This window comes from Lynx canadensis, chromosome C1 (assembly GCF_007474595.2).
Source record: "Lynx canadensis isolate LIC74 chromosome C1, mLynCan4.pri.v2, whole genome shotgun sequence".
Taxonomy (NCBI): domain Eukaryota; kingdom Metazoa; phylum Chordata; class Mammalia; order Carnivora; family Felidae; genus Lynx; species Lynx canadensis.
Genome location: NC_044310.1, coordinates 9,072,544 through 9,086,640, shown reverse-complemented (window position 1 = coordinate 9,086,640; position 14,097 = coordinate 9,072,544). Strand labels below are relative to the sequence as shown.

Here is a 14,097-nt window from a genome sequence, read left to right as displayed (position 1 = left end):
GGCAGCCTCAACAGGCCCCGAAAAGGAAATGGCCCCGCCTGGATGTATGTATCCCCTGCCCACGGGAAATGAGTGGACACAGCGTTCCCTTTGCCCCCTTTCCCCCTGTCCCTGTTTCCCTCTTCAGGGCTTTCTTCCAGCCACATGGACAGTCCTGGCCTCCCTGGTTTCCTGATGGCTGGTTTCCTGGGCAGACCGGAGGCGGGGTTAGACCCAACCCTCCTTGCCCTACCTGAGAACTTGGGGGGGGGGGGGTCAGGAAGAATTAGTTAATCCGGCCAGGAGTCCCTGGTGCCCCTTCTGCTGGAACCCCATGCACACCTGTGTGTGCTGAGAAGCAACCCAAGGTTCCCAGAATACAGGCCTCCTGTGTGTACTACTGCCCCAGACCCTCTGAGGGGCTCGCTTGTGCTCCTAGGACCCCTGCACCTGCCAACACCCACCCCAGCTTTACACTTCCCTTCTCTTTCCACTTGTCCAGAAATTCTCAGAGTCCTCAGAGGCACTGCCTTCTGCCAGACCCTAGGGAACGGTGCAAACCCTGTGGCCCTGTTCCCCATAGGAGCTGGAGGTGGGATAGGGTTGAGCAGGGACTAGGGGAGGAGAAAAGAGGCCAAAGATCACCTTCACCTCAGGCTGACATAGTCAGAATTAGATGGAGGGTGGTTGGATGGTGGGAGAGGGTTAGTAGAAGGAAGAAAAGAGAGGTGGATGGATGGATGGATGGATGGAAGGGAAGGGAAGGAGGGAAGAAGAATGGATTGGGTAGGTAGATGGATGGATGGATGGGAGGGAGGGAGGGAGGAAGGGAAGAAGGATGGATTGGGTGGGTAGATGGATGGATGGATGAGTGAATGGTTGGATGGATGGATGGATGGACAGATAGGCAGATGGGGTAACAAGGGAGGATGGAAAGAAACTTGGGTGACAAGGACTACAAGGCAAGGGTGAGGTTTGGTGGAGTGGAAGATGCTTACACCCAATTGCCTTCCCATAAGAGATGGTTTTTTTCTTCTTCCTGAAGTGAATCTCACTGCCTCCCCTGAAGGAACACACTCTAAGTCTGTTTTTAGTTCAATAGACAAGAAAGTGTCCCTTGGAGACTGTCTAATTGCAGTCCGTTTGCCCTTAAAGGACTTTTGTGGTCATGGAGAGCCACTGATGGAATCCTTCCTTGTAAAACACTTCCTGTATTTTAAGACTTAATTATAAGAAATAAAGCGGTTGGACTAGGTGGGGTCTTCAAACTGGCCTTCCCAGGGATGTTTCAGGGGTTGAAAAAACAGTTTTATTTTCTTTTTAAAAATATTTCAGGGGCGCCTGCGTGGCTCAGTTGGTTAGGCGTCTGACTCTTGAGTTTGGCTCAGGTCATGACCTCATAGTTTGTGAGATCGAGCCCCATGTTGGGCTCTACGCTGATAGCACAGAGCCTGCTTGGGATTCTGTCTCTCCCTCTGCCCCTCCCCACTCTCTCTCTCTCTTTCTCTCTCTCTCTCAAAATAAATAAACATTTTTTGTAAATTTTCAAAAGTATCTAAAGTACTAGTAGAAAAAGCGGGTCCATTGGAGACCAGCAGCTCTTTTTCCTAATAAGATAAAGCCCATTGCTTTATTCAGGTGATTTGTACATTCCAGAAAGTTTGGGGGTGGGGGAGCACACCAGGTCTTTTGTGTATCCCTCCACCTTCTCCCTTTGGGACCCTTTCTGCTTAAGTGAACGTTCTGAGATTTTAAGGTCTACGGTTGATAAAACCGTTCCCACCACCAACTAGTCTGTGTGACTTTTCTCTCTCCTGTGTCACAGAGCGGACTGGAGAAATCCATCGGGTTCTGGGCTGGTGTGATTGGAGCCACCTCTGTAGCCTTCACTTGAAAACGCTTGCTTACCCAACACGGCCTTCCTGTTCTCGTTAGTTTCTTAGAGGGAAAAATCTGTGGTTGGACCTGGAATGTCTTCCTTGTGAAGAAACCTAGTTTCACACACTGGGTACCATGTTGGGTTTCATTTTTCAAGGAGGAGTTTCATTGACAATTTTAGAAGGAAGAAATGAAAATAGAAATCCATTAGACTAATCCCTGGGGAAACCCCATCTCTTCCTTTTTCCGATGCCTTCCAGCCCCTGCCTCTATTGCCCTGTGCTGCCAGAGCTGAATTTTATTAAGGTTCTTAGTTCCCTGTCTTCCAACCCTTTTACCGACGGGGGCCTCTCTGGACCCAGAGACACATCATGTCATGGGGAGGTGGGTTGTTCTCGCTGGGGTCAAGGTTGAGAGTGAACCAGCCTTCTCTTCTGAGCCTTTTATGGCCAGCCATTCATAAGTTTGTCCAACACTGTTAGGAGTCCATTCATTGGCCCCACCAGGGTCTCCTCCTAGTGCAATGGGTCCCACATTTATTGCCTGTGGGGACGGCAGCATTTCTTTCTCAGTGGGAGCCTGGGTGCCTGTCTTCGTGCCCTCCTTCCCAGTGGGGCCACAGCTAGGTGGGGAGTCCACTTCACCTCTGTAGGCCTCATGGCCAAGACCTTCCAGTCCATTCTGGAGGCCGGTGCTCATAAACCTGGCTCTAGACCTACTGGGTGGGAAGGCCAGCTTGTTCCTGAGAACATTCTGGAACACCATACAGGAGTGCTGTCACTCCAGACTGTGTAGGGTAACTAGAATCTGTTGGTGGGAGGCGTCCTGTGGAAAGGAATGTGTAAGAAAGACTTGTGTGGGAGCCCAGGTGACTCAGTTGGTTCAGTGTCTTCGGTTCAGGTCATGATCTCGCAGTCTGTGAGTTCTGGCCCCGTGTCAGGCTCTGTGCTGACAGCTCAGAGCCTGGAGCCTGCTTCACATTCTGTGTCTCCCTCTCTCGCTGCCCCTCCCCCACTCATGTTCTGTCTCTGTCTCTCTCTCAAAAATAAATAAACATTAAGAGAGACTTGTAAATAATGCATCCATCGACTGGTCGTAAATGGGCTCAGTAACTGTCCGTTCGGTTCAGAAAGTCATATTGTTAATGTGCTTGGCGTGCTGTCGTTGGATGCAGTCGGGGAGGCTAGCTACTTGACTTGCCAATTACTCGGGCAAATTGCTGAATTTCCTTGCCCACCATTGAATTACGATGGGTCATTTAATCACCACCTATTTGGTGTTGCCATCCTCTCCTTCCAGATCGTTCTCTGGGGCCGGACTGAGAAATGCCTGAAAGAGACGACAGAGGAGATTCGGCAGATGGGCACCGAGTGCCACTACTTCATCTGTGATGTAGGCAACCGGGAGGAGGTATACCAGACGGCCAAAGCTGTCCGGGAGAAGGTAAGTGCCCAGGAGGGTCTGTCCCGAGTTCGGCTGGACACAAGACACAATAGCCAAAGAGAACATTCTCTCACCTGCCTGGCCTGGGAGAGAGCGTTGCGAATGGCAAAATGGCTGTTTTTGGGGCATGTCTGGGGACTTTCCCGGAAGCTGGCCCAAGCTGTGTGTGCACGTCCGTGTGCGTGAGTGTATACGTGCATGCGTGTGTGTGTGTGTGTGTGTGCGCGCGCGTGTGTTCTTTGGGGCAGGGATTAGGTGTGTGGCTTGATTACATAACAGAAGTAATCACCTGTTGTCCCCTTTGGAAGAAACCTTGTGAGTTTCTCGGGGGCAAAAGTCCCATCGCCCTCTGGGAGGATCCTTCTCCTGACTCCAGCCATCTGTTCATGGTGAATGTATCAGTGAGCTCCACAAGAGCAAAACCCATCCTGTTTGCTATCTAGCCCGTGGTGAATGTTAAGTGCTTCTGTGTAGCAATAACCTCATTTATCGTAAACATGCTGTGTGCCACGAAGTATTTCTGACCCTCAGATCAACCCCGGTACGGCCATCAGCTCCATCTCACAAATCCAGACTGAGGCTCAGAGAGATGATGTGGCTGTCCAGGGGCACACAGCCGGTGTCGAGGGGGCAGGCCCCGCCCCTGTGGGTGCAGGCCACCGGGACCGGCTGCCCTAACAGCCCCGCGGCCCCCTTGCCCACAGGTGGGCGACATCACCATCCTGGTGAACAATGCTGCCGTGGTCCACGGGAAGAGCCTGATGGACAGTGACGATGACGCCCTTCTCAAGTCCCAGCACATCAACACCCTGGGCCAGTTCTGGGTAAGGGCCGTCCTGGGCCACAGCCGGCCCTGGGCGTGACTGTGACGTGTTCCTGCCCTCCAGGCTGCTGTAGGGGGGTGGGGAGAGGCTCGCCGGGGCTTGGGCTCAGGCCAGGGGGATGTCGGGAGGCAAGGTGGCCAGGTAAGAGCAATGACCGCCCAGCCCCCGGAGACATCTGGACGTACAGAAATGCGGAGCTCGGTGCCCTGCGGTGGGCGGGCCTCGGCCCCCTCCCCTCCCGTCCCAGGAGAGCTCAGTCATGGAGTGGTGCCTGTGCCCGGGGTGGTCGTGCTCCCCAGAAGAGGTTTCAGAGGGGCCGCTGGAGCCCGCGGCAGCTCCACACTGACCTCCCACCCACCCTCAGACCACCAAGGCCTTCCTGCCGCGCATGCTGGAGCTGCAGAATGGCCACATCGTGTGTCTCAACTCCGTGCTGGCGCTGTCTGCCATCCCTGGTGCCATCGACTACTGCACGTCCAAAGCCTCGGCCTTCGCCTTCATGGAGAGCCTGACCCTGGGGCTGCTGGACTGTCCAGGAGTCAGTGCCACCACCGTGCTGCCCTTCCACACCAGCACCGAGATGTTCCAGGGTATGAGGGTCAGGTCAGTGAGCGGGGGACTCCCCTCCCTTAAGCCAAGTCCCACAGCGGATCGGACCAGGGACGTGCTTAGTATGCACAGAGAGAGCTAAAATTTAAAAATATCGCGGAAGCCCCTTCTGTTTGGCTTTGTGGTCTCATACCCGATTCTCTATGTGCAAGGCCGTGGGACACTGTAGTGGCTTAGGGTCTTGCTTCTCAGGTCAGGGAGCTCTTACAAAGTATCAGTGCACATGCGCGCAGTGGAATACTCCCCAAGAGAACAGTGTTAACACATGAACAGCATGGATCAATCTCGAAAGTATTACATTGAGCAAAAGAAGCCAGACGCTTTCAAAGAGTGCCTTCTGCATGAAGGCATTACAGGAAACTCTAGCACAGGCAAAACCAGGCCAAGGTGATAGACATTAGAATAGTGGCCATCTCTGGAGGGGCGGGGACATAGCCTGGGAGGAAGCACAAAGGAACTTTCTAGAATATTTTAAAATGCTCTCTCTTCCCAATCCAAGTGGCAGTTACATAGGTAAAAATTAATCATGCCATACACTTAAGATTTATTTCAACTTTTTATGCAAATTATATGCATAAGTATATGTATGCAAATTATAGCTCAATTTAAAGAAAGACTGAAGCCCAACCCCCTGTCCTCCAGGCCAATGGGACTCCAGGGGAATGGGAACTATTGGTTGAGAGCTCATGCTTTGGAGCCAGCCACCTGTGGTGCTGACTCACTTATACCTGTATTGTACCATCTGACCCTGGGTCCAATTAGTTCCCACTGTAGCCTTCATTGCTCATCGGTAAAACAGGAAGGTGAGTGGGGTGGCTGGGTGGCTCAGTCAGTTGAGTGCCCGACTTTGGCTCAGGTCGTGATCTCACAGCTCATGAATTCGAGCCCCACATCGGGCTTGCTGCTGTCAGCACAGAGCCCCATCAAGCCCACTTTGGATCCTCTGTCCCCCTGTCTCTCTGTCCCTTCCCTGCTCATGCTCTCTCTCTCAAAAATAAGTAAACGTTAAAATAAAATAAAACGGGACGATGAGGATGTCCACGTCTAGGGTTCTGTGATAAGGATAAAATGGGATCTGGCATGGAACACTGCATGTGTCTATAGTAAGTCCCCAATAATGGTGCTCTAATGATGTACAGTCATGAAGGGGCACAAAGTTAGAGACAGGTGACGATGGGGAATTATCCAACAGCTACTTTCCTTGCTTTTGCAATGCAGCATATAATAACAGATTTGCCTTCTAAATTATGCACAACAGGTTCTTCCACACACGAAGATGGCGTGGAGGTTCACTGTAAGAATTTAATGAGACAGCTGGTGGAAAGCATTTAGCACAGCACGAGCCATGTGGGAATCACTCAGTCCCCCTTGGTGGTTATTACTGAGACTGGTTTGGTCATCCCTCCTTCTCTACACTTGTGAAATCTTGACCCAGTCTTGCTACCTCTGTATGCTTTACTTTGCTCGTCTGTAAAACAGTGGAAATAATATTTCCCTCGGGGATCTTTGGGAGGATTACAAATAATACATGTGAGGCATCTGGTGCAAAGCCCGGCATGCTAGATGTTCAGTAATGAACGGCTGCTCTTTTTGTCCTTAACTGACAGTGAACATCTCCATGAACGCAGATGTGATTAATCTTCCTATCAGATCATACCTTTCGTGTGCCACGGAAATCCACATTTCCACCTGACTCACATGCAGATGATCACGGATTCTGTATTTAGAGGAGGTGGGATTAATGACCGTTGATGTTCCCTATTGGCTTGCCGGCCCCCCCATACCACTTTGGGCCGGTTTCTTTTCTTCTGGGTATACAGGAGGTGCTCAGTAAATTCCTATTGGACGGAAGAGCAGCAGGGGCAATCCTGGGTTTCAGGTGGGCTCCAGGGCACAGAAGTAGGCAGGACATCAGCAGACCTCTCACGTGGTGTTCCTGTCTCATCTTCTGGCCGTTTCCTCTCTATCACTTCAAGGAAAGGCGACATTTTTCTACAGTGGTTCGGAGGTTGGGCCCAAACAGCCAAGGACCAAATCACAGCTGTGTGTGACCTTGGACAGGTGACTCAGCTTTTCTATGCCTTGGTTTCATCTTTAAGAAGGGATTGAAAGTGTACTCCCTTCTTCACAGCTTAGCTGAGCTCCTAGATGTGAATCACCTAGCCTGCCTGGCACGTAGTAAGCACTAGGGGAAGGTTAGTTACCTGTGGTTGTGCAGGTGAGCCCCGAGGTTTGGGGGTAAGGGTCATAAAAGGATGACTGATGTGTAAACAACTTCCATTCCCTAAAAGAAAAGAAAAAAGAAAGAAAAAGACAGAAAGAAAGAAAGAAAGAAAGAAGAGAAGCATTGGTTTCCTGTCCAACCATGATTAACAGCTTCCCAGCATTAAAGGGAGGTAGAGACAGATGTTTAGGACAAAACTGATGGGTTTTCTGGCAAGAACAGCCATGTAGGTGCTGTTGTTTGCAAGTTGCTATTTATTGATCTTGTTCCATGTCCCAGCCACAACAGCCACTTTACAAACGCTGCTACACGTGGCCCTCAGCAACCCCGTGAGGGAGCTCTTGTCCGCACTTCACAGACGTGGGAACTGAGGCTCAGAGGAGCGAAGCTACTTGCCCAGGGCCACACAGATGGACATGGGCCGAACTCGCTTATTCTGCAAGTCCGCACAGCCTCCGTGGGAGTAATAGCTCCCTATATACCCATCCCACCCACCAGGAGGGAAAGGAGAAAGTCCCTCCAGCAGACGCACCGGCCTCCTCTGTCAGGCTCCCCTGCAAGGGTCTTGCTAGGAAGGGCCCCCCTGTCCCCACAGAGCTTGGCCCTATCCATCCTGTCTTCCCTTCCCCTGCATAGCAAGTAGGCTGGGCCCTGGTCGTGGTTGGAAAACCAGACTGTCCGCCATGTCTATAGGGCTCGTCAACACATTCATCTCTGCAGGCTCCCGGTGGCCGTCCTTCCAGACTGCAGGGCTGTGAACACCTTAGCTGCACGTTAAGATAGCAGAGGAAGCTCGTGGCCGGGAGGGTGTGGGGGAAGATCCACGGGTTCTCTGAGACCAACCGGGCCTGTGCTGGGGTCTCAAGAGTTGCCTTTGCCCAAGGTGACATCAGCTCCAAGAGATTCATCACCCTAAGTGCTCCTGGTACCTGAGCACAAGCACTTCGTGGGATCAAGGTCAGCCCTGCGCCTACAGGCCCACCAAGGATGGGAGGACAAGCTGCAAGTGAGGAGGGGGACAGAGCTTTGGCCTGGGGCTCATGCTGGCCTGGCTTGAGCCCTTAGGGCCCCACCATCTCCCCAGAGCCTCAGCTCCCTTCTCTATGAATTGGAGCAAATGGTGCCTGTTGGATTTAGCTCAGGCCTGACAGGGAGCATCGTCACTGTGCAGGGCTCAGGTCAGAGGCCTCTGAACAGGCACGAGAAAACAGGCACGCTTATTCAATCATTTATTCATTTACCAACCCCGTGGAAGGCACTCTGTAAACGTTTGACCAGCTCATTGAATCAATGAATCAAGGAGGAGACCAGCCAGCGGGGCAGAGAAGGGCATTCCCAGCAGACCCCCACCTCCAGACGGGCCGAGCTGGGCACATTCGGGGAGCAGCAAGTTGTTCCGGGTTCATTGGTCCAGCAAAGCGTTTATTGAGCACCCACTATATGCCAGCCACTGCACACTGGGGGCTAAAACAGGGAGCAAGACCGACCAGACCTCTGCCCTTGTGGCACTCACAGTCTGACAGGGGAGACAGGCCACGGACAAGCAAACAAGCAGACAGGCAAGGCCGCGTGGTAAATGCGGTCAAGGAAATTAGCAGGGGGAGGAGATCAGAGGCCACCCAGAGAGGATGGGCCGAGAACCCTCCCTGGTGGGACAGCTGGCGAAAGGCCCTGAGATGGCAGGGAGCTGAAGCGACAGAAACAGAAAGGTCGGCCTGGATTTCAGGAGCAGAGTGACAAGGGAGAGAGGTCAGGCAGTGGGCAGGGCCCAGGACGGTGCTGGAAGAGGGTCTGAGCCAGGCAGCAGCGGGATCTGAGTGACATGTTAGTACTTTTTTTAATGTTTATTTATCTTGAGAGAGAGAGAGAGCGCGCGCGCAGGGGAGGGGCAGAGAGAGGGAGAGAATCCCAAGCGGGCTCCACACTGTCAGTGCAGATCCCAACATGGGGCTCGAGCTCATGAACCGTGAGATCATGACCTGAACCAAAATCGAGTCGGATGCCTGACCGACTGAGCCACCCAGGTGCCCCTGGGTGACATTTTAAAAGACATTTTATTTATTTTTTTTTTAATTTTTTTTTTCAACGTTTATTTATTTTTGGGACAGAGAGAGACAGAGCATGAACGGGGGAGGGGCAGAGAGAGAGGGAGGCCCAGAATCGGAAACAGGCTCCAGGCTCCGAGCCATCAGCCCAGAGCCCGACGCGGGGCTCGAACTCACGGACCGCGAGATCATGACCTGGCTGAAGTCGGACGCTTAACCGACTGCGCCACCCAGGCGCCCCTAAAAGACATTTTAAAGGAAGCATTTTGAAGAATGGTTCCCAGGGGGTGGGCTACAAGACTTCCATTCTCCAGGCGAGACCCACTGGGAGGAAGGGGAAGGAGGAACTCCCGACATTTCTGGGGAAGCAGGCAGGGGCGGGGAGAATGTTCCAAAGGGGACTCGAGTCTCCCAAACAGGAAAAGCCAGAGGGACGGCCCGTGGATGTTAGCCACGGAGATGGTCAGCAGAAGTGCGTGCTTCTCTCGGAGAAACCCATATTGTCTCTTCCTGTACCAGGTTCCCCAACCTCTTCCCCCCGCTGAAGCCAGAGACTGTGGCCCGGAGGACGGTGGAAGCCGTGCAGCTGAATCAGGCCCTCCTCCTTCTCCCGTGGACGATGCATGCCCTCATTATCTTGAAAAGGTACGGGCTGGGGGAGAAAGTTCTGGGTCACGTTCACACTGGCTGTTTCCCCTTACGCTGGTGAATGCTGGCGGGGAAGAGGCGGCAGGAGGAGAAAATACACATGTGATCGATTACTCATGTCTGCTGTGGGCAGGAAAACCAGCGGTGGTGACCTGTGTCCCAGGGACTTCCCACACTTCGTAGGGAGCAGTGGTTCTCAAAAGCATTGGTCTCAGGACTCCTTTACGATCTTAATTAGAAGAACCCAGGGACCTTTTTTGATGTGTCGTATCTATTATTAGTAACTGTATGAGAAATGAGAAAAACTGAGAAAAATTGTTACAACATTTATGTATGTGTTTAGATTTAAAATATTGATTGATTGATAGGCAGCGGTAATAAATCCATACCTTGTTATAAATATGATATTTTGATAAAAAGTGTATTTTCCAAAAAATATGGAGTAGGAAGAATGGTGTTGTTTTGCATTTTGGGGAAGTTCTTTCTCTATTGCCTGACTTAATTGAAGACAACTGGATTTCTTATATCTGCTTCTGATTTTAATCGGCTATGATGTCACATGTCACGGAGCCTCCAGAAAACTCAGCTGCACGCTGTGAGAGAAGAGCGTGCGAAGGCAAATATGTCTTGGGGTTATTACAAAACCAGTTGAACCTCTGAAGAGATTTCGGGTACCCCCCCAAGGGTTCCTGGGCCACACTTTGAGAACCATTGTTCCCGGGACCAGTACTTGGCCCCCGTGTTCAGGAAGTTCAATCTAATGGGGGGAAACAGGGTTTGCAATGTTTGGGACTCACAGAAACGCCCCAGGACTAGTCAGGTGGGAGGTACCAGAACAGACTATCTCAGGAGGTGGGCTTTCAAGAAGAGATCATCCTCCTTCAGAATTGGCCCAGCATCACATTTCCTAGAACTTTCTAGACTTTGAGCAGCACACCCTGCCCATCCTGGTCCCACAATGAAGGGGCCATTCTAGGTGCCCAGCTGAACACAGGGCGTCAGGGAGAGCTTCGACCCTGGAGCCCCAGCGACCGTGGGCCCTGGTTCCTCTGGGCCTCCAGCCATCTGCCACCTCGAACCCCCAGCTCACCGACCCCCCCTGACCTGAAAGGCCTTTCCGGGAAGTGAAGCACCTGAGTACCTTCATCAGACATCAGCTCCCAGGAACGCGGGCTCCCCTCTGGCGTGTGTCTACAGCTGAGGATTGGCTCCAGCCGCGGGCCCAGAAGCTTCCTCATCGGGCCACATCTTTGCCTCCCTTAGTCCATCCTGACTGAGGCTCTGACATGCCCTTGGCTGCCTCTGGGAGCCCCTAGGAGGGTAGAGCCTCATGTCCTCACCAGGATGGGGCTGCCATCCCCCCCCCCCCCCACCTTGGGGAGCTTCTTAGAAGCCTTTCTGAACATTCTAGGAAAAAGCTGATTTGTCTAGAACATCTCAGTGCTTTCCACAGTAAGCCCACAGCCTACATTTCCTGTTCTATCTTCCACTAGTTTTCCACCTCCCACCCCCAACCCCTGCACTGCACCCCCTTGTCACTTTCCCCAAGAGAAACCTTTACAAGCTCAACTCCAGAACAACCACGCCCCCAGGGAGACTTCCAAATTGCTCTCGCTGGAAGTGAGCCTTTCCCATCCCGCACCTGGGGTGGTCCAGGGCCCTTCAACTTGATTCAGCAAATGGACTGGGGCCCTCTCTATGCCGAGCCCCACACTGCAGGCCAGGATCAGAGATGAGGTATCTTCCAGGCATGGGTTTGCTAAGGAAACAGCGAGGACCCCCACCCCCACCCCAGGGCCCGTTGGGGAAGCACGGGGGCTTGGGAAGCCCAAGGAGAGGCCTGGGGGTGAATCTGGGAAGTTTCCCTGGAGGAGGTGGTAACTGCCTAAACTCCTCAATCCCACACAGCAAATATTTGTTGAATGAGTGGCTCTTGGAGGGAATTGATCTCCCAGATACCTATTGGCTCCAAAATGCTAAGAATGTGGTTTTGAAAGTTTGTTTCTACCAGCCACCTTTACCTTTACCTCAGAAACATTGTTTATCCACTTACTTGAAAGCCCTTCCTTGTGGCTTGGAGAGAGGGCTGGGGCAGCTTATGGGAACCATTGCTCTACTATGACCTGGTGGCTGGTGCCTCCACTGACCCTCTTCTTTTCTCCCTCCCCACTCCCCCAGCATACTACCACAGGCTGCACTGGAGGAGATCCACAAATTCTCAGGAACCTATACCTGCATGAACACTTTCAAAGGGAGGACATAAAGGCAGGATGCAGAGACATGCTTGAAAGCCACGGAACCTGAGGGGGCCACGGCACGTGGGCACACCCCCATGCGCCTGTCCCTTGGCACACTTCTGCTGGGTGAGTGGGACTGTTCCTGTCCCCAGGAAGAATCCGGGTGAACCCCCAGGCCAGCCCCAGGACCTTTGCACAGGACTGATGGGCATAACTCTGACCCCCATGGGGAGGCAAGAAACCAGCCAGCAGCCACCTTGACACTTTCATACATGTCTAATTCTGTAGAGTTTATTGTTAAATTGCTTCTCGAGTCTAACCAGCCTTAGCAGTGTGTTTAGACTGTTTCCAGGAGGTTCTATACCCAGATGCTCTTTTCTTTGCAAAATCCACCCATCCTCAGCTTGTGCAAACTGGTTGTATGGCAGGAATGATAAATAAAGACATCGTTTTTGCGAGTTCTTTTGCTGAAATCCCTGAACCCCTGGTCCTTGCCATTTGGGAAGGGACTGATCCCAACCACAAAACCCCATCTTTTAAGAGACAGTTGTTCTGCTTGGGGTCCCCAGCTGCCAGGAGTGGAGCGGGTGAGAAGAGGGCAGAGGTGGCGAAAGGTATTGGAGCCCGAGCCTGGGGTACACGGTTCCTTGCGGCTTCTGCCAGGCCCCTCCCAACAGCCATGAGTTGGGGGACACGTTGCACCCCCATCCAGTTCCCTGATACGACCTTGACGAACTGGTCTGCGGAGAGCTGCCCTCTGCTCTGCCACAGCCCCACCAGCACAAAGCAACCAACTCAGGAGAGAACCAGTCCTTAGTGAGTACCCACTGTCTACTGAGCATGACTGGGTACTGAGAGGGCAATGTTGCTGAGAGGCCAACATTCTGAAGACCACCATCATTAAGACCAGTGTTAGGAGGGTGCTACACGCCCCTGACCCAGATTGGACCTCAGGGGATAGACGTGAAATAGCAAAGGGGCACCTGGGTGGCTCAGTCGGTTAAGCGTCCGACTTCACCTCAGGTCATGATCTCGCAGTTTGTGGGTTTGAGCCCCGCGTCGGGCTCTGTGCTGACGGCTCGGAACCTGGAGCCCGCTTCGGATTCTGTGTCTCCCTCTCTCTCTGCCCCTCCCCTGGTCACGCTCTGTCTCTCTCTCCTTGAAAAATAAATAAGCATTAAAAGAAGAAGAAGTGGAATGGCAAAGAACGAGGAGGTTTGGAATGGCACAACAGACCCGGGCTCAGTCAACGGGGAAAATCACGGCCAAGGAGACGTGGGGAGAGCCGCCCCCTGGTTCGCCTGGTGTATGCTCTTCCCTGCTGCAGCAAGCTTAGTAAACCTGACCTTGGCAGGGGCACAGGTGGACAATGGCCTCCGTGCACACGGCTCTTGCTGGTGGGTGGCCAGGAGCAGGGAGGGGAACAGGCAGTGGTTCCCCAGAGGTGAAGACGGTCACAGGCCACGAATCCAATGGAAGAGCCTCCCACGTGCTGTGTAAGGCCAGCGTTTCCACACAACTCACGTTAGCAGATTAATCTCGGAGCTCAGGCTGTTGTCAGATCTGTGTGCAGAAACGCCAAGTCACGGTCACATCCGCTGCTCGTGTAGTACCTGCCAAGTGGCCGCCAAGTCAAGGGCATCACATTCTAACGGTGAATCATCCATTGCACCAGGCAGCAGCTCTCGGGAAGCCCTTCCAGCAGCCACGATGTGTATCAGCCAGGATATGACCCCAGGTGTCATCCCTTCAACAACGGAGGCTTGTCTTAGGATTGCCACTTGTCCTTCAAGGGTGGCTACAGCTCTGCTCTGTGTCCTCTTTGCGCTGGGAGCCTGGCCGAGAGAGGAGCCAACATCTGGGACGATGTCTTGTGGCAGAGGTAGTAGACACGCCTGGCCACCCGGCATCGGCTCTGAAAGTTTCTGCCTGGAAACAAGGGATGTCACTTCCGCTCACAGCTCATTGGCCAGAACAGGTCACGTGGTCCAGACGGCCGTGGGTGTGGCTGGCCATACAATCCCCCTGGAGGAGTGGTCCCTAATTTTGAACTATTATGCCACGTGCCACGCCGTGGAAGTCGTCCGTAGAACATAAGGAAAAAGTGAAATGTAGGCAGGGGATGGAGGGAAGCCGATAGATGCCGCCCAGGGATGTGGTGGCCTCTCAGTGCTTCACACCGGGCCCTGAGCGGAGCCCCAAAGAAGCAC

At 52.9% G+C, this 14,097-nt stretch overlaps 1 protein-coding gene and 1 long non-coding RNA gene across 4 annotated transcripts in view; one reads left to right on the top strand and one right to left on the bottom strand.

Annotated features, from left to right (window-relative positions):
* The window catches only part of DHRS3 (dehydrogenase/reductase 3), a 42,296-nt gene extending 29,951 nt beyond the window's left edge, over window positions 1–12,345 (top strand). For all 3 annotated transcript variants that reach the window (XM_030325873.1, XM_030325874.1, XM_030325872.1), the window contains 5 exons: window positions 3,157–3,300; window positions 4,005–4,124; window positions 4,489–4,727; window positions 9,522–9,647; window positions 11,829–12,345. In XM_030325873.1, coding sequence (XP_030181733.1) covers window positions 3,157–3,300; window positions 4,005–4,124; window positions 4,489–4,727; window positions 9,522–9,647; window positions 11,829–11,913 — 714 coding nt within the window. In that variant the 3' untranslated portion in view covers window positions 11,914–12,345. The remainder of the gene's footprint in view (window positions 1–3,156; window positions 3,301–4,004; window positions 4,125–4,488; window positions 4,728–9,521; window positions 9,648–11,828) is intronic.
* LOC115521003 lies at window positions 9,531–13,779 on the bottom strand. The gene is made up of 2 exons (XR_003970922.1): window positions 13,234–13,779; window positions 9,531–9,714 (listed from the first exon to the last, which is right to left on the bottom strand). It is a non-coding gene; the product is annotated as an uncharacterized LOC115521003 (long non-coding RNA).
* Between the last annotated feature and the right edge of the window lie 318 nt (window positions 13,780–14,097).